Here is a 26,703-nt window from a genome sequence, read left to right as displayed (position 1 = left end):
CAGCCCTGTAGTGCACGTTTCTGGGCAGTAGTGTAGTGATTTGGGTTTACAGCCCTGTAGTGCACGTTTCTGGGCAGTAGTGTAGTGATTTGGGTTTACAGCCCTGTAGTGCACGTTTCTGGGCAGTAGTGTAGTGATTTGGGTTACAGCCCTGTAGTGCACGTTTCTGGGCAGTAATGTAGTGATTTGGGTTACAGCCCTGTAGTGCACGTTTCTGGGCAGTAGTGTAGTGATTTGGGTTACAGCCCTGTAGTGCACGTTTCTGGGCAGTAGTGTAGTGATTTGGGTTACAGCCCTGTAGTGCACGTTTCTGGGCAGTAGTGTAGTGATTTGGGTTACAGCCCTGTAGTGATTTGGGTTACAGCCCTGTAGTAATTTGGGTTACAGCCCTGTAGAGAGGGGGAGCTGCAGTTGGTGGAATGTGGAGAGGAGTGGAGAGAAGTGGAGGAGGTGGGGAGGAGTGGAAGAGAAAGAGGAGTGGAGGAGGTAGAGGAGTGGAGGAGGTGTATAAAGGGGAGTGAGAAGTGCCGAAAAGCTCTGGAGTTGTGTGTGAATGGTTGCAGGAGTATGAGTGTATCATGGCTCGGGGTGTTTGTTGGAAGTGTTCTGGAGGGTTTTTGTGTTGAAGCGGAATAAAACCAGGTGGATATAAAATGAAGACTTTACTCTCAGACGTGTTGCTGCTGCTGCTGTTTGTCCGAGTGGCCCGAGGAGGTACTTTATTTATATTATATCCAAAAAATATCGCTACAACATTTACACAAACTGTTGACTAACATTGAAACTGGGAAACAAACTAACAGTTCTGTAGCACTTTTGCTCTGAAGTTTCTCGAGAGTTCCTCTGATCTCGATCTGAGTGTGAAGTGTAGAGACTCCAGAGTTACATAGTGAAGAGTTCAACTCCTATTTCCACATGTAAACAACTTTCATACAGAACATCACTCATGCAGAGATCACATGTGAGATTCAAGTGCTCTAGTTTTCTCAGTGTTGTGCTGAGTGTGTGCTGTGTAAGGGAGTGTGTGTATGTGTGTGCGTGCACATTTAGTATCGGATCGGTTTGATACGGTACATCGCGATCCACGAAACACGGTACAACACGACGATATGTTCACTTTAAATACAGAATTTATCGAACACTTTATTTAAATGTCTTCCTAATAAGCAGCCCTTCGTTTATAAACTTCTCTATAGTTGGTTATTATCAACTAAAATATACCCTCTTATATAACATTAGATTTCACACCGCCGCATTGCTAGAAAGCGAATGTCAAGTGTTCGTTGTGGAACAAGTTGCTACATAAAACACGAGTTGACAGAAGAGAACACGTACTGAGCGAAACAAAACGATCGAGACACCGTACGCTACATGGGAAAACAACGTAAACGATGCATTTTTTTTTATCCATTTATAGTTACATTTAACCTTGTTGAATTAGCGAATCAGGATCACTTACATTATTAACAGCTACATAAAACCAGTCCCTCACTAGTTTCTTTTTTCTTTCGCGAATATTTAAGGAGACAAAAGAAAAACGAAACCTCAGTATTTTATCTAGGGAGCTTTCTAGAAGGTTTTACAGACTTTCCCCATAAAGCTCAGACAGGCTTTTTTCATACATACTTACAGAAAACTTGACTACGTTTAACAATTAAATTGGTTTATTGTGGCATACAAGTCCTTACTATTAAAACGACATTATATTATAGTGACCACATATAATATATTTCAAAAAATATGAATTATAATATATATTTATATTAGAGCATAATCTAAATCTTGCAGCAGAGCTGACATCGTTAACGAAAATCGATCTACAATTTCGGACCAATCAGACTCGAGCGTACTCGACAGAATGTTCTACGTAATTACATCATGATAACCGTATATTAATTGTACTTAGGGAAAGGAAAAGTTATCCCCAAATGATGTGTTCTTCACCACATCAGTCTAATGAATGTTGTGAGTAATGCGAAGGTCCCTGCGATCGTCTGTTTTGTTTGAATTTTCTACAAAAACAGAAGAAGAATCCGATGTTTTTAAACATTCCTGTGTAATAACATGCCTTGTTTCAGCCAATCATTTTCTTGGTTAATTGTGGATTTCTGGATGTACACAGTGTCTGATAGAAAGCCTGATCTCAGGTGTGATGACATGACATGCCCTGCCTTTGTGATGACATACTTTACCTACACTTCTGTTTGTTTGTTTTGTTTTTTTTCCCATTCCAGAACTCATTTATGCATCCGGTTTGTGGTATAAGCTTGGAATGATTTCATTACTGTAGGTTTGAAAGGATCGTTAAAGAAAGCACACAATGATCTCTCGTTAGCATTCGACCCGAATCTGCTTTATGTATAGAGCATTTCAGTGCTAAATCAGTACATGGAACCTAGTCTTCAATCAAAGTTTTTTCGGGAGTGTTTAAACACTGAGGTCACACGTTTGTTGAGAGGTTGATGAGAGTGCAGGCACAGTACGGAGATTACAGGGCTATGCAGAGGGCCAGAGAGAGAAACAGCTGCAACCGAACGCCTTTCTGTGGCCAGGCTTTTATTGTGGCAGCATGATGTCGGTTAGAAGCATGCCAGCGCCTGCACACACACACACTTACTGCACTTATTGTTTTGTTGTGCAGTATCATGTGTAGCGCAGCTTTTCTTCAAGGCAACAGGCAGATTAGAAAATCTGTTTTTAATTCAAAAATAAACCTTGAATGTCCTGTATATTTAGGTACAAAGGTAAGAATTCAGCAATTCTGTGGGTGAACTTTTAAATATTCTCGCGTTTTGAAACTCGGTTTCTCAAATCTGTGTGCGTATACATTTGATTACTTCAAGCGGAAATTTATAATGGCTTTCTATACTGTGAAACCCGAAATCCTGTTCCATTCAAATTCACTCATATTGTAAGTCTAAGGGAATTCTGATTTGTGGTGAGAGTAGGGAGCAGGTTGAGAAGAGGTGGAGGTATGCGCTGGAGAGAAGGGGAATGAAAGTCAGTAGGAGTAAGACAGAGTACATGTGTGTGAATGAGAGGGAGGGCAGTGGAGTGGTGTGGTTGCAGGGAGAAGAGGTGGAGAAGGTGGAGGAGTTCATGTACCTGGGGTCAAAAGTGCAAAGTAATGGAGAGTGTGTTAGAGAAGTGAAGAAAAGAGTGCAGGCAGGGTGGAGTGGGTGGAGAAGAGTGACAGCAGGAGTGATTTGTGATAGAAGAGTATCTGCAAGAGTAAAAGGGAAAGTTTATAGGACTGTGGTGAGACCTGAGATGTTGTATGGTTTTATAGACAGTGGCATTGAGTAAAAGACAGGAGGTGGAGCTGGAGGTAGCAGAGCTGAAGATGTTGATGTTTTCGTTTAGAGTGATGATGATAGACAGGATTAGAAATGAGTTGATTAGAGGGACAGTGCATGTAGGACGTTTTGGAGACAAGGTGAGGGAGGCGAGATTGAGATAGTTTGGACATGTGCAGAGGAGGGACATGGGGTATATCGGTAGAAGAATGCTGAGGATGGAGCCACCAGGAAGGAGGAAAAGAGGAAGACCAAGGAGGAGGTTAATGGATGTGGTAAAGGAAGACATGCAGGTAGTTGGGTTGAAAGAGGCAGATGTAGAGGACGGGGGTATGGAGACGGATGATCCGCTGTGGCGACCCCTAATGGAAGAAGCCAAAAGAAAAAGAAGAAGATGTGCACACATTATATGTGTATTTATTGTTATATTATAAATTGTTATATCAATAAATATGGCATTACATGAGAAAACACTGCTCTTGTGTAGATTTATCCAAGATCCATTCGTTTGTCTTCAGTAGCAGCTTGATGGATGTGCGCTTGACATGCACATTGTGAGACACTTTTCTGCTCAAGGTTATGAACAATGGTTATTTGAGGTACTGTAGTCTTCCTGTCAATTCAGACCAGACTGGGTGTACTCATCTCACCTCTCTCAACACTGCTAAACTGACACTTGCTGGATGCTTTTTAGCTTTTACTGCACTACTCTGTGTAAACTCTAGAGACTGTTGCGTATTTCGGTTTGCCTAAATACTCAAATCACATTCAGAAGGATTTTATTGGCAAACGTTGTTACAAACACAAGGAATTTGTTTTTGTGACAGAAGCTTCTGGGTACAACAATATACAAGTATATAATATTTATATTAGGGCTGTTAAAATAAACGTGTTAATAACGCGTTACTTTTAAATATTAGCAAGTATATTATTAGGGAAACCAAACGTGACATAGAGCATGAAGACAAAACAAACGTACATTAGCATAAAGCATTCATATTTGTCCATGTCCATTGATTAGAGTATTAAAACTGGAAAAGTTTCACTTAAAGTACATTTAGAACAGATAAAAATGTGTAGGTTTAGATTAATCACGAGTTAACTCATCATGCGATGAATTAAGATTCAATTTTCGGATCGATTGACAGCCCAAATAGATACAAAATGTACAGTCATAATGACCGATCTAATATACAGGTATTTGTATGTGGAAAGTAAAATTGTGCCAGTGAAGACAATGCAATTAATAATAAATTAAAAAAGGATATATATTGCACGTTTAAATATTGTACATGAATTGGTAATGTGAAAGTGAGTACAGGATGACATGGGGGGAAAAACTGTTTTTATGTCTTGAAGTTCTGGTGCTTTGTGCTCAGTAGGTCAGCAGTTCAGAGAGATGGTGGATGGCGTGTGTGATGTCCATCATCATTTTGGATGCTCGTTTTCCTACTCTGCCGGTGTACAGTTGAAGATTGGACAGTTGGAAGCTGGTGTTGGATCTATGATGATTTCAAATGTTGAGCTATTTTATGAGTTGCTCAGTAGCTCCTGGTTCCATAACCACAACTGAGTGTAGAAGACTGTAGAAGGAACATTACTCATAATCACACACTCCAGTGCTCATGTTAGTTCTCACTCTCTGGTGTTTTGTATTGTTTTTAGATTTATAATTACACTCTTGATGTCACCCAAATGAGGATGGGTTTGCCTTTTGAGTCTGGTTTCTCTCAAGGTTTCTTCCTCATAACATCTAAGGGGGTTTTTCCTCACCACAGTCGCCACGGCTGCTCATCAGGGATAAATACACATCGTTCACCTTCACTCTTAAATTCTGTAAAGCTGACAATGTCTGTTGTGAAAAGCGCTATAGAAATAAACTTGACTTGACTTGACAGTGGAGCACAAATCATTTTCTCAGCACTCTGGACTGTAGTCTTCAAATGTCTGATTTTGTAGCTTAGCCAAAGCAGACAATAAGCAATATACACAGGACAGACTCAATAACTCAAACCAGCATATCTAGTACCAACAACCATAGCAATGATCAAAGTCACTGAGATTTTGCATTCTGATGATTGATATGAACATTAACCGAAGCTCCTGATCTATATCTGCAGGATTTTATGCTAGCGATTACATCTCTGTAAAGAGTACGAACATTATACAGCACAGTTTAAAAAGAAGGTACATTTCAAATAAGCTTTTTTATTTTTCATACTTAATTAAAATGCTTCCTATTTGTGGTAAATTAGACAATAACTGCATGCGCAGTAAATACAGATAGGTGTAAAAATGCCGAAGTATTTTTTTTTAAAACCGGATAAGTGCTCTAAATTAACTGTATATACACGATATGGATAAACGTGATTTTTTTTAACGTTATTCCACACTTCCATTTGCTGTTATAATAAATTCCACTCTTCTGGGATGATGTTCCACTAGATATTTTGTAGAGTGTTTGTGGAGATTTGTTCTGATTCAGCCACAAGGGTGTTAGTAAAGTCAGGTAGTGATATAGGTGAGGTGAGGAGGTCTGTGGTGCAGTCAGCACTCCAATTCATCCCAAAGATGTGTAACAGGGTTGAGGTCAGCGCTCTATAGCAGGCCACTCAAAATCTTTCACAACAACCCTTGTAAAGCATATTTTCATAGAGTTGGCTTGTGTGCACAGGGGAATTGTCATGCTGGAACAGGTTTTGAGTCTCCTGTTGGTGAGCAAATTTGTTATTTCAGAAGTGTGTATCAAACTGGTAGCCCTTCACATTAATCGGTACCCAAGAAGTAGCTCTCAGTTTCAAAAAGGTTGGTGACCCCTGGTATAGACTATAGAAAATATATGAAAATATGTATATACATGATTAAGTATGGCAAGATATTGGAAATACAAATTAAAGTGATTTAGTGATTGTCCTTAAAGTGTCCATGTGCAGTTTGGTGTGATATAAAGTGGCACTGTGTTGTTAGTGTAGCATTTTTATCGTTTGTCTCTATAAAATATACTCTCGTCTCTCTCAGCTTCCTTTTACGGCAACGGATTTGTGCATTTAAAGCTGGAAGATTCGACTCCGTTTAACACTCTGCATGTCCGCTTCCGCACGTCTAGTCAGAGGGGAGTACTGTTCCTGGCTGCAGGGCAAAGTGATCACCTGTTGCTGGAACTCACTTCTGGCAGACTGCAGGTAAGTCATGTACATGTCCATCACTATAATCAGCATGTTCTACAATGCGTGCATGAGGTTTGTTGCAGTATACTCACCCAAATACAAAATGCCAGTTCCTTTAAGCTCGATCGCGCCGGCCGAAATACAAAAAAAGCACATGACGGTAAAGTGCAACAGTGACAATAAATTTAAAATGATCATCTCTTTGTATATTCCCTCATGTTCTTTGGCCTTAAACAATTTTCTCAAGGAAGCACTAGATTTAGGGTAATGGCAGTGTGAGCCACAGTATGATTGCATCCTGCTTTAGGTATTTCTATGGCAGTTTCAGTTGACAAAAGAAAACGACACAGACCAAAGAAAAGTTGCATTTCTTCAAAACAGTGTTCATCCTAACATGAAAGATCTTTTATTTAGACAGTACCTATCACTAGAGTTGGTATGCAATTGTATTGATATGTCATGTTGTTTTACATAATTATTTGACACAGTAAACCCGAAGATTTAGGTGTCAATTGTGACACGAAATGTAGTCATTTGTATCTGGAAAAGGACCTCCATATGGTGAATACATCACTAGTTAATCTTCTACTGTATTACAAAGGCATTCAGCTGGTATACAAGACTTGACAAGTCTACGTAAGTAGTATATCTCCTTAACATGACAATGACAAACCTACTTTGAGCCTGTAGGTAAAACAGAAAGGTTGCTTCTCTTACACGACGAGCACATAATGTAAAAATAAAACATGACAATGTATTTAAGAAAATAATGCGTGCTGGGGTTACACTGAATACTATTCTACCAGGCATCATTTTTCCATAACAGCATGTTTTATTCTTCTTATACTGCTCTGATGTGCCAAAAATAAATATTCTTAATACCAAAAGAATGGCACATACATATACATTTCACAAGTTTATAGTTGCATTAAATGTTGTGAAATGTTGGTGATATCGTCAAGACTTTCCCCTGTTGGAAGACATACTGTAGACTGAAATCAAACTGTTGACACAGGGGACCTGTTCCATCAATATTAAATAAACCTTTCCTGTTATTCACCTGCTATGGACCCTGTAAATAATTAGTTATTACAGTATAACTATAATATGTATAAATATAACTGATATGTAATATATAACTGATATGTATGATATTCTGAAAAATTTGTATTCAACAGCAATGTTATATATTAGTAGACTATACAATATATTAATAAATATTGTGTTTGGTTAGAAACAGAATTCGAAACAGTTTAGAGCATTTAATCTAAACTTTATTCTGATTTTCATCCGTAGGCAAAGTTGGATCTTGGATCAGGCGAGCGAATCCTACACTCGGAGAAAGGGAACCCACTGAACGACTTGGCTTGGCACACAGTAGATCTTATCCATGACCGGTTTAATGTAAACCTAACTGTGGACAAGCATTTCCAGGTCACCCAGAAACTTTCAGGCTCACAGCAAGAACTAGATATCAGTGATGGTTTATATGTTGGTGGGACAGGAGGCTTGGATAAGGTCTATCTCTCCACTGACCTCACTGGTTTCCGTGGTTGCCTTGATGAAGTGATTTTTAATCAACACAACCTCCTCTCATCACTTAGGCCACACTCTGGCTTGAAGAACGTTTACGAGGTTTCTCTTGGATGCAGTCAGCAGTTCTTTGCTAATGAAGAGGAGGCAATTAGCTTTTTCAGTTCCAGGGCGTATGTCAGCTTTCCTCTGTGGTCTGCACAGCAAGAGAGGACTCTTGAATGCTCAGTATATACATCTGCTCAAGAGGGAATCATTATGTACAGTTCTGCTAGAGAAGGGGGCTTTGTTGCCATGGAGATTCACAATGGCCTCCTTGTTGCTGTGATGGGCAGAGACGAAATGAGAACGGAGCTCCGCTCTCTTACTGTCATCAATGACAAGAAGTGGCACAATGTTAAGCTACACTTCACTTCTAAAAGCTTGCAGCTAACCATCGACGGAGACACTGTGAAGTCTAGTATCAGGTCCAGATCAAAAGCCTTGCATTTGAAAGGTTTTCTTTTCCTTGGTGGTGTAGACGATGGAACTCGCTCTGAAGTCAGAAAGGTGGGCCTCTCATCAGTGGCAGGAAAGCGCATTAAAGGTGGCTCCTTCAAAGGATGCTTACGGGATATCAAAGTCAATGGTATTTTAACAGGCCTCCCAAATTCTCTGGTAACAAAAGACATCTCAGTTGGATGCGAACCAGAAATGGAACCTGAGATGAGTGGGACTTTGAGCCCAACTACCGAGAGTCCGATTTTTCGATTTGTCACTCAGTTACCCTCTATAGATATGTCCACCCTTGCAAATGGCCTGGTTGCTGGGCATGGACTAAATTTCCTGCAACTCAGGAACCTCGTTGTCCCTGAAGGCGGTCGTGCATCGTTGGAATCGAAACACATCAAAGTAAACCTGGATTTCAGGAAGCTCGGCATCCGGCAGTCTCAGATCATGTTTCGAATAGAAGAGCAGCCAGTGCATGGTCAGCTGAGGTTTGATGTGGACCAGGAGCAGGAGGAAAATACGTTCAGTATGCTGGATCTTTGGCATGGCAGAGTGATCTACATTCACGGAGGTTCTGAAGATCCACATGACCACTTCATGTTCTCTGTGTTCTCCAGTAGCAGAAAAGTGACACCCAGCTACCTTAAAGGAGAGAAGTTATACAGATTCAATGTCACAGTAACACCAACCAATGATGCCCCCGAATTGAGCCTCCCTCAGGGAAATCTCTTTGTTCTACTTGAGAACTCTGGGAAAAGGTTAACCACGGATGTGTTGAAAGCCGCAGATGTAGACAGCAGTGTCACGGACTTGGTCTACTCTGTACTGGGAAATCTTAATGCTGATGCTGGGTTTTTGGAAACTGAAGATAACGCTGGTCAGGCAGTCACTTCTTTCGCTCATTCAGCTCTGGAAGAAGGAAAAATAAACTTTGTCCACACTGGAGTGAGGAACTCGAGGATAGTGTTGAGGGTTAGTGATGGAGAAAAGATAAGCAACACGGTGGTGCTAAGAGTTATGGCGGTTAAAATGGAATACAGCATCGCAAACAACACTGGGGTGGAGGTCACTCAAGGAGAAATGGCTCTAATAAACACGACACAATTAGCAATTCATACAAATGCAGTAGGACAAGTAGTAGACATTCGTTATGATGTTGTTGAGCCACCAAGGTTCGGAGAACTGCAGAAGCTTAATTCGAATGGAGAATGGAAGTTCACTAATTCGTTTTCTCAACGACTTTTGGAGAAAGATCGTCTGCGATACGTCAGCACCTTTAAGGATATTCAGTCTGCTGATGTCACTGAACATTTCAAATGTAAAGTCACAATCGCAGCAAAAGCAACAGAGGAACTGGTGTTTAATATAAAAACGAAATGGGTTCATTACAATGTGGAGAGAAATGAAGTACTGGAAATGGACAAAATCAGGAGAGCTGCAATCAACTCCGAGCATCTGTATGCCACGGCAAAGGGTGTGGCTTTAGATGAAGATGAGATTTATTTCAAGCTTCTCTCTTCCACCAAGAAAGGGTTAATTTTGCTGAACAATAAAAAATTAGGTACACGCTCGACATTTAGCCAAAGGAACATTTCTAAGATGGAAGTGGAGTATCAACTAATAGATAGACCGTATGAGAACACAAGTGACGGCTTTGAATTTCAGGTGTTCAGCATGCATGCTCATTCAATTACTCATGTATTCAGGATAAATATCACAGCAGATGTCAACAGCATTTACATGAAAAACAGTGGGCTTTCAGTTTTTGAAGGCGAGAGCAAACTTATTACAAAAAACGAACTGTTTGCTGAGACTCTGAGTACTAAAGAAATCTACTACACAGTCACCGAGATGCCAAAAAATGGCAAACTGGCACGAATCAACCTGTCGAACTCAACCAAGGATTACGATAACCTGGTGTCTTTCACCAATCAGGATATCATAGAGGAGCGTCTCATGTACGTCCATGATGACAGCGAGACAACTCGCGATCAGTTCAGATTCATAGCTTCGACGAGTCCACTCGCAAAGAGCCTCGTCAACGAAGACGAGTTCGGCTCCAAAGCCGGTGTCTTCAACATCTCTATACAGTTGGTGAATGATGAGAAGCCTATTCGAGTTGTGGATAAAGCGTTCCATGTTGTTCAAAATGGACAGAGGCTGTTGACGTCGGAGGATTTATGCTACCACGATGCAGACTCCGACTTTAGAGACGGTCAGCTTGTTTACACTCGGCGCGGGATCCCTATAGGTGATCTAGTGCTTGTAAATGACACTTCTCACAAACTCTACCAGTTTCAACAAGAAGACCTGGAACAGAAGCGAGTGTTGTTTGTTCACCGTGGGATGAACTCTGGCCGTTTCGTGCTTTTCGTATCAGATGGTAAGCACTACATCTCCTCACTGCTGGACATCAGCGCTCAGGAACCGTACCTAAAGGTCGACAACAACACAGGCCTGCTGGTTCAAAAAGGACAGGCCAGGACATTCAGCAATGCTAATTTGAGTGTGGTTACAAACATGGACGTCAGGGACGACAGTGAAATCGTTTTTAAGATTAGCGACGCTCCAAAACACGGTGCGTTATTTTTAAAAGACAAGCAAATTGACTTCTTTACCCAGCATGCACTGAAGAATGCTTCGCTCACGTATCGACATGATGGCAGCAAGAATTTCGCAGATTTTTTTACTGTCATCGCACAAGCAAAAGGGTTGCATGCGGAAGCCAGGATCAACGTCAAAGTGTACTTGGAAAGCCACCAAAAACCACCTGTTTTACTCAACCACAAAATCTTAGCGGTAGAAGAGGGAAAGCCGGTGAAGGTTGAACGCGGTAAACTTGAGGTGAACAATTTTTTTTTGTATTTATAATTCAATTCCTCTAACCACAGAACACTCGGACATTAATGTGCAGTTTGTTGGTTTTTATTTTCCAGGTCACGCACGAAGCAAATTCGCCCAATGAAATCATTTTCACCGTCAAAGTCGCTCCAGCTTCTGGATATCTGCGAAAGTTTGTTAACAGTAAAGAACAATTTCAGGGAATCGAACAGGACCCTTTAACGACCTTCACACAAGAAGACATCAACAACGGTAATGTCCAGTATGTCCAGAACAAATCCGACCAGGCGAACGACTCCTTCGTTTTGGAAGCCAGCAACGGGGTCGCAGAGCTGCCTGGCGTCTTAATGTCTGTGGATATCATTCCTTACTATATACCTATCGAGGTTTCCAATATTACACTGAAAGAAGGAGCATCTAAAGCGCTGACAGAAAAGATCATACGAGTCACCAGTCAGCATTTCTCTGGGCTCCACTTTGTGTATTATGTTTCAGAGGGACCGATGCATGGACACATCGAGAACTCTCGCTTCCCAGGGACACCTACAACATATTTTACCAGAAAACAGGTAGGATAACATGGTTAATATGTAAAGTTACTAATCAATAATAGTGTCCTGTGATGCAGAATTACTATAACCCAGTTGAAGCATGTTTTATTTCTTTTTATACCACAGCAATTTGCCAGTGATTACAATGTTAAAAACACTCAAACAACTCAGCTAATTTCTGGGAAACACACAAAAAAAAGTTTAAATATACAGTGTCTGTCACATACAGTTACAGATTCATACCTGACTCTTACAGTTACTCTGGTACTGGTGACTCCTGCCATAAACACTAAATAAATATCTTCTTATAGAAAGCTTAAACATGATGATCAATGATTATATTATTTTAGAAAGCCATTTATTATTACTCAGATTATGGTGAACATCTACGAACTGAGTGTCAAAGCTGTGTATAGAAATGAAACCTTATCAGAATATAAAGCTGTGATTCGTCGTAGTTACTGACCGAGAAAACCTTCAGACCAACCATATTTGAGATTTCAACAATGCTGTGGAAAAAAATACAGTATTGATGTACAGTATGAATGAAGAAATGTATTGGGACACCTGAATATTTTCAGCCAAATGTGGTTCTGTTATCACGATGTTGGAAGCACACGATTGTAAAAGACGTGATTGGATGCAGTAAAACTTGCGCTTGAACTAGAAGACCAAAACCTATTTCAGCATGACAATCCCCCTGTGCACAAAGCCAGCTCCATATGGTTTTATGGTTTGGAGTGGAACATCTTGAGTGGCCTGCTATTGATCTCTGACCTCCTCATCCTACATCAGACTTTACTAATGCCCTTGTAGCTGGAATCTCCACAAGCACACTCCAAAAATCTAGTGGAACATCTTCACAGAAGAGTGGAAGTTATTATAAAAGCAAATACGTACGTTCAAAAAAGCACAAACGATCTTCTGGTTAGGTGTCCGTAAACTTTTGTCTGTATCGTGCATTTAATTGATTACATACATTGGCATTAATAAATAATCAAAGATAAGAACATAATAAAGAATCAAAGCGGTTTAATATTACCAGAATGTAACTTTTTTTTAAATCAGCTGTTACTGAATAACCATCATCTTGCCGAATAGTTACACATCACACAATTATTAATTCACTAAAGGTTTTATATTAACAAATGAGAAACACATTCTCTACTTTCACTAGCTGCATTCAAGTCTTACTGTGTTTTCAGTCACTATATCCTATTTTTTTCCTTTACTCCTCTGATCTAGGTGGAGCAGGAATTTATCTACTATGTACATGACAACTCTGAGACACTACAGGACTACTTTACTATTATAGCCAATGCCACGGCTCTACGAAAACACAGCACACCCTGGACAGTGCATGTCCAAGTCACACCAGTAAATGATCAACCTCCAGTCATCACTGCCAACAAAGTCCTCAGGGTGGGTGCACTTTAAATAAATAACACGGATAAATACATTTTTGGACACTTGAGAACAGGATGTGCTTAATAAACCTTCATGATTTCTGTTAGACATTTGATATTTGGGATTGAAAGTCCCAAAGTTAATGTTTCTATGGGTTTTCAGAGTAACGTTTTAGGGTAATTAGTTCCAAAGCATTCATTTTAAGCATTGCCTAGAGTCTAACTATAGAGTCTGACTCTAATTTGAGGGACACCAGAAAGAGTGTACAGCTCTCTGTCCCAAATGCTTTGGATTCCTCCAGGCCTTTAATAGCCATTTGCTTTAAAATGAAAGGATTAGCATGTTGAAGGATTAACAGACTTGCTGACTGAGCTAAAATTACTCACTGTTCACTCAGTGGAATGAGACTGAAATGTATTTTATTTTTTATTTGGTTTTAAACCAGGCTCTCGTGAATATTTCATGTGGCCACAAGGGGGCGATCTGCAATAACATATTCTTAGCGCTAAACCTCTCATTATGTTGCATTCACCTACATTTATTTAGCACTTGGTCAACCAAGGGGTCATGAATATCCTCTTTTATTGATAGATGAGAGTCCTAGAGATTTTGATGCACCAGGATGTATATCGGTAACTCAATGGCCACAGTATTTTGTCAATCAAATCATATTATCTCTTATCTATTACAAATCTGCTGGTAAACATATAGTTTGCATAATTTTTTAGACTGTAGTTATTTTTTCTTAATTTTTTCTGGTTTTCTTAAAAAAAAAAAATAAATAAATAAATAAAAAAAAAAAAAAAAAAAAAAAAAAAAATATATATATATATATATATATATATATATATATATATATATATATATATATATATATATATATATATATATATATATATATATATATATATTAGTTTTAATATATTCTTCTTCTCTTGTTATTTTTTTTGTAACAGCTCATACTCAGGGTCATGTATAGTGGATGCCAGGGTCGCCGTTAGAGGGGGTGCATTGTATGCCAGGCATATGGGCCCAAGAGAACGCTAGGGGGCCTCACAATCATCAATAAAAATGTTTCCAATTAGTTGTTTTTTTTTTTTACAGTTTTTCTCAACTGCTTTCAGTCCTTTCTCAGATCAGAATTGAAGTTTGCAGATCTCCAAGTGTATTTCTCAAAACAACACGTACAAACTGCACAACATAGTGGATAACCGGAAAAAATGCGTCACCTGCTCAAAATGCTTTGTCTATCATGCAAAAGCGTGTTTTTTCATCAATCATTGTGTCAGAGGCAGCAGAATCCCATGTAATTTTTTTAACAATGTGAACGTGACAGGCAAAATTATTAGTCATGTTGTCAGTAGAACATCATACTCAGTTTTAGTTATTTAAATTATACTCAAGTCAGGTTTTGATGACTAGAAACTACTGAATTACCGTACTGGTGTGTGTCATAATTTACAGTGTCCCTCCGGTAATAAAAGAAGTTACTTTTGCCAACCATTGTGCATCAACCAGGTGTTACAGTAATTTACATGGTAGGAATAGATAATTTTTTCTGATTGATTCCATCTAACCTCAGTTAACCAATCAACATCGACCCACATAACAGTATATGGAAGAATCAAAACAAAAGATCACACTGTATTCACATTTTTACTGTACTGTCAATAGTGGTACTTACATACAGAAAACAATGGAAACTACACATAGGCTATTTACCAACAAATGAAATCCTGAAAAAGACAAAGTGGGAAAAACTATACATGTACAGAAGGTAAAGGTGAAATTATATGGCAGTTTTCCTATGCGTCATGTTGGTCCTCTCTGTTGGGCCACAGATTCACATCCACAACACAACATATATTTTTCCTTGCTATGCACGGTGGAAAGAATCTTCTTAAGTGCCTAATCCAGCCTCTGCATGCATCTGCTGAGATGTCCTCACATGTTGCATCCATGGCAGCCAGCAGTGTCATCCGTGTATGTGGCTGATGATCATAAACCTTCCACCTCCAAGCCGAGAAAAACTCTTCAATTGGGTTCAGGAACGGGGAGTAGGGTGGAGGGAATTCAATCAGCATCCTGCGCTGGTGGACAAACCACTGCCTGATGTTGTCAGAGTGATGGAAACTGACATTACTACATACTTTGGTAGATCATCTCGATTAAGGTCCCTCTCATCTTCAGGAATGTCATTTCTATAGAGATTGTCTAAGAATGTAAGGAGATGTTGTGTGTTGTACGGTCCCATAATAGGAATATGAGCTAGCACACCTTGGTCTGAAATAACAGCACACATAGTGATTTCCTCCACATTGGCCTGGGACATCAACAGTAGCTCTCTGGCCGATTAGATTTCTACCACGCCTTCTGCCTTTGGCCACGTTAAAGCCAGCATCATCCAAGTATATAAAGTTATGAGGTGGTTCTTTTGATTCCATTTCCATTATGTGCTATACACCAGAAAAAACACAGTGTGCATAAATTACTGTATTTGTCTTCATTGTTTACAGCTACATCAAATGTAAAGATCTATGAAGTTCCACCAATATCAAATGTGTAGAAGTTACTCTTACAGTATAGTTGGTATACAACATACCTGTACAAACTGGAGTCGTAGCTCTTTCACTCTGTCAGCATTTTTTTCAAAGGGTACATTGTACAGCTGCTTCATGGTGATTACATGTCTTTTCAAGACCCTGTCTATAGTTGAAATGCTCACAGATTGTATATTTTCAAAGATACTGCTGTCTTCAACAATAGCACTTTGTATCTCCCTTAGTCTTATGGCATTGTGAGACATAACCATGTTGCAAATTGCTTCCTCCTGCTGAGGTGTGAAAAGGGGCCCCTGCCACCCCTGCGAGGTTGTCTTGCAGTCCTACATGAGAAAATATATTGTAAATTATAGAAGTATAAGGATCACAGGATTTTGATTCATACAGTAAATAACTACGAATACTGTATGCATGGATAACCTAAGGTGTGTTACAGTAAATGTAACAGTAAGTCTACAGTACATTACATACCTGTTCTCTCAACAAAATGTTTGAATTATTGATGACACTGTTGTTCTTCCAACATTTGGCTGCACCCTTCGACCAGCCTCTTCCATTGTAAGGCCATGATTAATAACGTGATCCACCAGTGTGGCCCTGATTTCATCTGCAATCGCTGTGTATCTTTGGCATCTTATACCCCTTCCTCTTCTGTGTCTCTGTACTCTTCCACCACGCAGTCTTAATCCTCTTCTTCTTCCTTCAGCTTCCATTATCAGAAAGGGGAACACTTGTGTTGTGCACTGTATATATATATACATATATATATATGTGACCCTGCCAAATCAGTCTTCATGATTTGCAACTCTGAGCTATTTCACAGAACTGGTTGATCATTGGTTAGTCTAGAGTTGCACATGTTTCTCTTTGTCAACGAAAGTGAAAACTCACCTGAGAGCAATTTGCCAATATTGGACATATTTCTTAGCAAACATGTACTCACAATTTGTAGAAATCTGTACAGACATACAATTCTGAGAACATGTTCACTCATTTTGATAGTACAGACTTCCAACCTGAGAAAAAGACTAATTGGTTTGTTGGTTGTGACATTTCAGCTGAGAACCAGGACAAGTTATTTTGCACAGCAGGACAAAAGCAACAAGAATTGTCAAAAGCAGCTGACAGACGTACAGAACCATTTGCATGTTGTCCAAAAGCAATTGCAAATTGATGAAAACAACAAAACATTGCTGATATGATGTAAAGAACTGACAACAGGTTCTGACGGTGGGACGAGTAGTTTTGAGAAAAACTGTAAACGTACATACACACATATATTTTAAATAATAACACTGTGGTGAAATAAAATAAATTCCCTGTAAATAAAATTAAACTATATTTACTTTATTATTAATAATATAACATCGTGTGTATATAGGGGCCCAAAATTCTGTCTTGCATACCCCCCTTAAAACTGTTAATTGCGCCCCTGGTGGATGCTTTACATAATCGAAGACTAATCATATATAGATGTATAAAAAAAACAAGGGATTGTTGTTTTTTACAATGGTAATTATTACAGTGGTGATCCTTTTTTTTTTTTTTTTTTTTTTTTTTTTTAGAAATCTGTTTACAGGGTAAAAATAGCAGGTTGAAAGAGATGCTAGTTAGAGAATGACTGTTAATAGAAGCCATGAGTTCCCGAGCAATAAAACAGGAACTAACTAGTATCATGTCAGATGATCTAACATTAACTATTAGACTCTGGTGGAAAGCGTAACAGCCCATCAGTTCTTTTATATTGATGTATAATAGCATTCATGCCCCCTTTATATCTGCTCTTGTCTAGAGCTTTATACCACTATAGCACGATTCAGACAAAAAACTTTCTTTTCGGCTTCTCCCGTTAGGGGTCGCCACAGCGGATCCTCCGTACGTTTTTGATTTGGCACATGTTTTACGCTGGATGCCCTTCCTAACGCAACCCTCCCCAATTTATCCGGGCTTGGGACCGGCACTAAGAGTGGCTGGGGATGGTTCCCTGACCGGGAATCGAACCTGGGTCGCAGCGGTGGGAGCGCTGCATCTTAACCACTAGACCACCAGGGGACCTATAGCACGATTCAGACAACAAACTGTAAAAAAAAAAAAAAAAAAAAAAAATCTTGCTAACTATATTTGTAGTTTAGACTTGTTTTCGTTCACACTGCAGTGCGATTCTTCTCAGTTTGCACATACGGCTGTGTTTTAGTGACCTTGAGACCCCATAGAGAGACAAAGATAACCCTGACTCTAGGGTGCTAATTGAAATACTTGCTAAAGCACACACGAGTCACTTGTTCAATCAGGAATCCGAGAGAGATTTGTGTTGCTTTGGGCGACATTCACAGTGCAATTATGTAAATAATTATACATTGACATGGTTTTTGTTTTGACTCTTATGCAGTATACATCAATATCAATTACATGTTTTAATTCAAATACAATGTGTTACAATGCAAAGCCAAAACAGCAAAAAAAGTGTGTTTATAGCCTACTATGATACGTAACATTTGTCTTTGATTTAATGTTTTTTACACATATGTCACACTTTAATACCTTTAATATCTCATAAATAATAATAAATTAAGTAATTAAAAATAAATCAATTGAAAGTACTGAACAATATAATTTCTTGTGTCAATATTCAGATTTTTTTTTAAATAACAATAATAATTTTTATTGTATATTTTATTAGTTCAATTTATTACAGTTTCTTTCGGACATATTATATACACATTATAAACAGTGAACAAAAAAGAATGATTAACTTGTTTACAGTTAATTAACATATTTATTGATCATTTTTACTGTGCAATATTTACAAACAAAAGAATTATTCCACAGTTATTTATTGTTTATCAAATTATAAAATGATGATAATAAATATCATATCCATATTAAGAAATTCCAGTACTATTTTTATTAGCAGCTGGTTGAAATGTGATTAAATAGACTGTATTTGGTCTGATGCTGTTCTTAGAAAGGAAATAAAAACCTTATCTAGATACAACAAATACTTCTAATATATTCCTTCTATCAGAATTATTGTAATATTTAAAAAGAATCAGCAGAAATTGTTATTGTGGTATTCTGCTAGAATGTTTATTGCATACACGGTGGTATCAAAAAGTTTTGAGACTAGCTCTGTTTATAAGAAAGTACACTATCACCTCCAAAATTGTCCCCTTGCACAGCAATACAGCTCTCCCAGCGTTCCTGACACTTCTGAAATGAGTCCTGGTGGTCTTTTTTTTTTTTTTTTTTAAACGTGCCAAGCATCTTCTGTGATGCAGGATCTCGGCAGTGGTGTCAAAACGGCAAGCCGATCTTCGTCTTTGGGAAAAGGGCAAAGCCCGCAGGAGTCGAATCTGGCGAGTAGGGTGGGTGTGGAAGTCAGATCGTGTTGTTTCCGGCAAGTGACCGAGTGCACACTTGGTTAGAACAGCAGATGTGGTAGTTGCACTTCTCCCGACGTACACAGGACGATGTCTTTTTGCACATGGACTTATGAAGGTTGATGCTCCCTGTGACTGTGCGTGCACCCGATGGCGTATTACAAAACTAGCCTTGAAACTTTTTGATACCACCTTGATACCACCTCTGTATATGAGGCCACTGAGTCCCATCGTATCTCTGTATCTTTTTTAAACTAGGTTTGGGTCAGCTCCATAACAGAAATCACTCCTGAAGATCTCAATACAGTGGATGAGGATACAGCTCCAGAGCAGCTACATTACCTCACCACTCAGCCCAGTAATGGTCACCTGGCTCTGAAAAGTGCTCCCACTAGACCTGTGATGAACTTCACTCAGGCTCACATAGACCAAGGACAGCTACTGTTCATGCACAGTGGTAAGACAATCCTCCACCCAAATGTACTTTCATGTGGTCAGAACAGAAACCTAGGTAACGTTCTGTATCTTGTAATCATTAGCTCCAGTAAATCTACAACTGAGATCGAAACGAATCCTGTGTTTGAAGTGATGCATGCTGTTGATTACTGTGCAGTTTTTCCAGAGATGAAATAACAAGATCTAAAAATAGGCCTGTGTCTCATGGCGCAGTGGTGATGTGTCAGGTTCTGCAAATTGCATTAATCCTGCACCATTATAGAGATTTTTTTTTCCCCACAAGCTTTTTTGGTCACGTTGCTTGTTGAATTGTAGTAGGTACGAGCAAGACACTTATAACTGTTTTTTTTTTTTCTGTCACTTTAAATAACCAATTCAAACCATTATTTAAATTATTAATTTCTTACCACATATGAAAGCTGTAAATTCTCAGTGGTACAATGCACGTCACACTGTTACACGTACCAAGTCTGCTTTATTGTCATCTCCAGGGGCCACGGCTGGAGGGTTTAACTTCCAGGTAAATGACGGGATGAACTTTGCTCCAAGGCAGATATTCAGTGTAACCGCCCGTACACTTGTTCTCCATATGGAAAGCAGTGGTCCACTAAAGGTGTTTCCAGGTAACTCTCTGCTATTTAACAAACATACTTGGAGCAATTTATTTTGGCATCCAAACATTAAAACCTTTTTATTTTGCAATTTTAGAATATAACAGTGTGTAGATGGTGTTCACAGGAAACACGATTGAATTCTGAGCAAGCACGTCGTTACTTCAGGGGGAAAAAAAAAAACCTTCGCTTTGTAAAATTGTATGTCTTAATATGAGCTGTATATGAGCGATGACCATAATCACTCTGCCTATTAGTTAAATAGCCTGTAACCTATGTAGCAAAGCCCTTTCAAGGATTTCAACATGGTAAACATGTTACGTCGAAGAGACTCCAGACTGAATTTAGTAACTCTTAGTAATATGCCGGATTTAAAACTCAGCTCTAAAAACAGCTGCCTACGCACTCTTCTGTCTGGAGCAGTATATAAAACAGCTGCCGGGCCCGTTTTCTGTCCCGTAAAAGTGCATTGGCAATAATCTTGTTGGCACATTCAGCAGGGGTTTTTGGGCAGAGAGTGATGCCAAATTCTACTCATCGACTGTCTGCACATTCAGCCGAGTGCAAAAGTTTGCTGAGCCATTGGTTTTTCTAGCTGTATCCAAAATCTGAATTTGAAAACCTTTGCTAAGCAATCTGGCAGAGTTACAAAAGATCCCAAACAGCTTTCAATCCTGACTAGGAGGTAACGACATAAGCAGTTAAAAAGTACAATAAGCAAAGGTTTATGGGTTATTTAGAGGTTATATAACCGGTTTTATACAGGTTATTACACCGACCAGGTATAACATTATGAGCGGTTAAGTGAAGAACACTGATTATCTCTTCATCATGGCACCTGTTAGTGGGTGTGATATATCAGGCAGCAAGTGAACATTTTATCCTTAATGTTGACATGTTAGAAGCAGGAAAAGGGGCAAAGATTTGAGTAAGTTTGATGAGGGCCAACGGCTGGATGACTGGGTCAGAGCATCTCCAAAACTACAGCTCTTGTGGGCTGTTCCCGGACTGCAGTGGACAAAAGTGTCCAAGGAAGAAACAGTGGTGAACCGGCGACAGGGTCATGGGTAGCCGAGGCTGCAGCGAACGCAGCGAACAGGGTTCGTTCCAACAGATGAGCTACTGCATCTATAAAGTTAATGCTGTTAATACTCGATGGTTTAGAACTGTTTTGGCAGCAAAAGGGGACCAACCCAATATTAGAAGTTATACATACTGGTATACCTGGTTGGTGTGTATTATTTCTACATAAATAAATGAAATAAAGGATTCAGATTGTTCAGAGTGACATTTATTTTCTAAAAAATAGAAATAGAACACTAAATGATCTAAATGAAACCTAAATCCTAATGCAACGCTTTTTTTTTTTTTTTTTTAAACGTCTTTAGTTTTTTTCTTAAGTGTACAGAAACCTTTGCACGTGACTGCACTTTATAGCTGCGTGTGGGGGGAAAAGGTCTATCTAATATCAGAATTTCACCTTTTCCTTTATTCGTCCTGGGATAAAGTGCCATGTTGCTACGGAAACCGGTTTCTCCACATGTTTTATTGAGTTAATGTCTATACACATAAAGCACTTCATTAATACCTTTAGATTGTTGTATTTCTCCTGGAGAAATACAAGTGCTGTAAGTGCCATGTGATAAAGAAATAATCGTTAATTATGTTAAAAGAGCATCTAATCGTTACACGTGCTGTTGACCACAACGGGTGAGGAAGTATTATATCCTTATCTCGTGTTAAAATCTACAGTGGTATCAATGCTCTTTCCTTCCCATTCATTCTCTAATAGGGTGTCATCACGTTAGGCATATATATTATAGATCTATACTGAATAGGGAACATGGTTCTGATAAAAGGATTGTGGTTTCTTTATTGTAAATGGGTGTGTTCTAGCACCAGCACTTCCCCAATAGGGCTTGCTTTATTACTGTAATCCTGTTAGAGAAACAAAATCCATTAATTAAGCTAAAAAAGCCTTAATTAAGCTGAAGATGTAAAGTTTGTTTGTAATCTGTAGCTCAGATGCACACAAGTGTATAAAAGGTGCTGCCACAAAGACTCAAACGAATTCAGCCATCAAAGCACTCAAGTGCACAGTAATGTGGTAATGTTTATAGCAAGTGCCAGACGTTTTCTGTTGCTTTGACTCGGTTGCTTTTTACCAGCTGGAGTTCATCTGGGGTAATGTTTAGCCTTGTTTTCAATTCAGGCACTTCATCCTCCATTTCAAAGGAGATCCTCAAAGCAGCAACCAATGACGATGAGGGCAATTCAAACCGCACTATTGTTTTCACCATTGTAAATCCCCCCAAATTTGGAAAGCTGGTGACTGTGCAGGCAGACAAGTCTAAAACTGATATTTCTTCCTTTACACAAGAAATGGTAAGTGCTGTAAAACCTCCTGCTTCATAGCTAATGGAAAGGTGGAAGGCAGTAAAATAGACATTTATATCCATTCATGAATATGTAAGGCTACATTATTATGTCGTATGTTTGCTATTGGCTGTTGGAGGCGGGGTAAATTAACTGGGGTTATATTGCCAATGATATTATGAAATTGTGCATATTTTCAGGTTTGTATTATATTATAGCCTGAAATATTGCTTCAATTCATATCTTTCTGCCAGTTACGCTTTATGTTCTGTCTGTACCACTTAATTCTGACTGTATCTGAGACCATTCCATCACACATCCTGTATAAACCATATAACTGTTCAGTCTAGTGCATTACATAGGACTAGAGTGACAGACGTCAAAGTAAATTCAGAAAACAAAATGTACAGAGTGTCCTAAAAACCACATCCTGTGACACACCAGTTAAAAAAACAAACAAACAAACGAACATGTTTCAAATGACCTACTGAAAGAAGACCACAAAAAAAGCAAATACCGAAACAGCCGTTATAAATACAGGAGCAAAGATCAACTTCTGGCTTCAGTACAACTAAATTACCCAAATGATAATGACTTCTCCTGCTATTACTACTGTTTTTGCATAATATATACACAAACAGCAATCCTATTCATATTTTGTATAGAAATGTATATAGAAATCGAAAAGTAGTAGCATTGGACTTCTGATGTCCCACCCCTGTCCTCCCATTGGTTGCTTCCCTCATGTGTCTGTTTGTCCTCAGCTGTTTTCGATCAACCCTTTAATTAGGTTATGTTTAAATGCCCCTGTGTTTTTAATGTCAATGCATGACGTGTTACGATCGGTTTCTGTAATACGCAAAGTAATAAGCAGTCATGCAATGCGAGGAGGAGGATATAAGTGCAGATGTTTCATTTGCAAGTGTCAGGCATTATAGCAAACAATGTAACTAGGTCAAAGCCAGAACATGACCAGTAGCTGTGATCTTGCTTTGTATCACGGTCATGTTTTGCTTTGCCCTAGTTACATTGTTTGCCGAAACGCCTGACCCATGCTAGTGTTTCGTTTACGGTTTTGGATTAGGATTTGTTTGCTTCTTTTGTAAAATAAAAATCTGCACTTATATGCTCCTCTTCATATTACATGACACAGAGGTAATATCCTTAAATTATATAATAGATTTATAGTATACTGTGGATAAAAGTAACAATGGCAAATACAACTGTTGTTTTTGCTTGTAATATTTGTGATCGTTACAGGTTGACAAGGGGAAGGTGTCATATGAACAAAATGCAGAATCTGTCGGATGGGCAGCATTAGATAAGTTCACGTTTACTGTGTCATCACCTCCTGCAAGCCTATTGGCTCAGACCTTTGATATCGATATCTCGTATGAAAATGCAGGGCCTGAACGAACGTCTCTCCTTCTTAAAAACACAGGTATGAGTTCCACTTACCACTTTTGCCTGATCAAAATCCCAAATGTAAAATCTGTCTAAACATTAATGATTATGCATGTCAGAGCAATATTCGCGGTGTTGTAATTTCACAAATATGTTTTGTAAAGCATGTTGAGAAATCAAAGTGTTGTGTTTCAGGAGCTGTGGTAATAGAGGGTAAAAAAGTCGTCGTTGACAAAAAGATGCTAGATGCGTCAAACCTTCTTACCAAACATCCAGAGTCTCATCGCAACTCTTATGACGTCTGGTACCAGGTTAAATCTCTACCTCAGCATGGTGTCATCACGGTTGGTGAACGGAATCTTACAAAGGAAAAGCCCTACTTTTCTCAATTCATTCTGAACAAATATGGAATAACCTACCAGCACGACAACTCCGAGACCGTGCATGACCGCTTCGTCTTTGATGCCTTCCTCAACCTGAAGAGCAAACCTGCACAGCGCCCTGAGGATGACCGTGAAGTATTGGAGGAAACGTTCAACATTACAGTCACTCCAGTGAACGATCAACCACCTTTCTTGAAAACCAAAGCTCCAAGCCTCAAAGTGATTCAAGGAGACACTGTGGCTCTTGGACCCAGCAACTTGAATGTGGAAGATCTTGACAACTCCCCAGATGATATCCAGTACTCTGTGATCAGCAAACCTAGCAATGGATTCCTTTCATTTGTAGGAAGCCTAAATGTATCCGTGGATACCTTTACTCAAGCCCAAATCAACAATGGTGAAGTATTCTTTGTCCAAGATGGCAGCCCAGCATCTGGGGTGTTTTATTTCAGTGTCACTGATGGTCATCACCGGCCAGTCTACAAACTTTTTAACCTTGAAGTGTTGAAGATTGCCATTTCAATTGTCAATCAAGCAGAGCTGGTATTGGAACAAGGGCAAACAACAGTGGTGCTTAACCAGTCACACCTGGCTGCAGTGACTAATGGAAAAAACATGACTGTCCAATATAAAATAACTGCTTTGCCAAAGTATGGCAAACTTCTCTTGGACAATGAAGAAGTTACTATTTTTAATCATGATGATTTGAAGTTTCATAGATTAAGTTACCATATGGTCAATCTTGCGTCTTCTATTGATAACTTTGAGTTCACTGCTTTCACGTCAGAGGCAAACCTTACTGACCAAACGGTTAACATCACAGTTAAGCCTTTAATTAGGTATGCTGAAGGTATAAAGTTCTCAAATGAAATTCGTTCTAAGCTCAAGGCAGACTTTCTCAATGTCTCTGAGCTTTCCCTGATAAGTGGTAGTGACCCATTCTTTGAAATCCTGTCCCCACCAATGAATGGCAAGATTTTAAAGACTGGTAAGGGGATGAAATCAGAACCTACAGAGACATTTTTCTTTAGTGAATTACAGCAAGAAAAACTTGCCATTGAACTAAAGGCCAATCTGTCTGAAGTTCAAGAGGTGAAGGACTCGATAAAATTTGTCCTGAAAGCTGGGAACCTCCAACCTGCAAATGGGGAGTTTGTCTTTAGCATTGTATCACATGAACCTGCTATTACAACTACGGCTATCTCACTGTATACAAGCAGTATGGCTGCTTTACCCAGCCAAACCACAACTATGAGCTCTTCTCTCACCTCTAAATCGCAATCAGTTCATGCTACAGTGCTGGTCACCAGGCCTGTGCCAAAGTTCAAGGGCCGTAATCGGTGGGGTAACTCAAACCGCACTGACTCACATGCCACTACTATGCTTAAACCGTCTCATGGTCAGGAAAGTTTTTCAATTAAAAATCAACCAGTCAGGGTTGAATCAGTGTCCCAGAGCAGCTCCTCTACCAACCCCATGCTCATCGTTTTCCCATTGCTTGCATTTTTACTAGTGGTTATTGCGGTCATATTGGTGTTAATACTGAGAAAAAGGAAAAAGAAAAAACCTTTTAATGGTGCCTCTCCTTCTAAAGCCTCTCTTGACAGGGGGCACCTTCAAGGTCAACCAGAGAGGACTGCAATGGTTCCTTTAGTGACTGTAACTCCTCTCAGCCAAAGCAACCCTGGTAGTCCTGCTCTGATGAGACTCCAGACAGGTTACCCAGCGTATGGCCAATCCATGGCTCCGTGTTCCCTTGGTGAAGTTGATCTCGAATTCACTCAGTTCTGCAGGACCACAAACCCCACGCTGCAGCACAATCAGTACTGGGTGTGAGCTACAATCTTGTGAAAGCATCACAGTATTTTAGTTGAAACTATTTTTCACTGTTATTAGGTGACTGAATCTTTTAGTCCTTTTAGATTGCAAGATTGTTGAATTTACGACAACAAGGTGTTCGACAAAACAAACAGCCAAATTACCTTTTGTTTTTCTAACCAAGGTTTTGATTATTTAGACTTTTTTAGTCCCCATTTTTTTACCTGGCAAAAGTTTATTGGGGTTTACCTGCTTTCTTACCCATTTTTCTGATGCTAGATTTAAAAACTCTGGTTTATTTGCACTCAGTTTGAATCTACTTTTAAGGAAACCGTTAAAGAAGCCAGACTGAACAGTAGGAGACCAAGATGAATCACATTGACAGACAAGAAGTTTAAAATTAGAAGTTTATATACATATATATAAATGT

The 26,703-nt window shown here is 39.2% G+C and overlaps 1 protein-coding gene across 1 annotated transcript; it reads left to right on the top strand.

Moving 5' to 3' along the window:
* Positions 1-391: 391 nt before the first annotated feature.
* On the top strand, positions 392-26,701 carry cspg4ba (chondroitin sulfate proteoglycan 4ba). The gene is made up of 10 exons (XM_083527604.1): positions 392-714; positions 6,315-6,478; positions 7,760-11,329; positions 11,422-11,895; positions 13,123-13,299; positions 19,484-19,682; positions 20,173-20,304; positions 22,505-22,677; positions 23,929-24,109; positions 24,268-26,701. The coding sequence occupies exons 1-10, from the start codon at positions 654-656 to the stop codon at positions 26,289-26,291; spliced, it is 7,155 nt and encodes a 2,384-aa protein (XP_083383730.1). The 5' UTR covers positions 392-653; the 3' UTR covers positions 26,292-26,701.
* The last annotated feature ends 2 nt before the right edge of the window (positions 26,702-26,703 follow it).

The sequence above is a fragment of the Silurus aristotelis genome (genome assembly GCF_946808225.1).
Source record: "Silurus aristotelis genome assembly, chromosome: 23".
Taxonomy (NCBI): domain Eukaryota; kingdom Metazoa; phylum Chordata; class Actinopteri; order Siluriformes; family Siluridae; genus Silurus; species Silurus aristotelis.
Note: the sequence above shows the minus strand (reverse complement) of the source record. Positions and strands in the feature narration are given on the sequence as shown.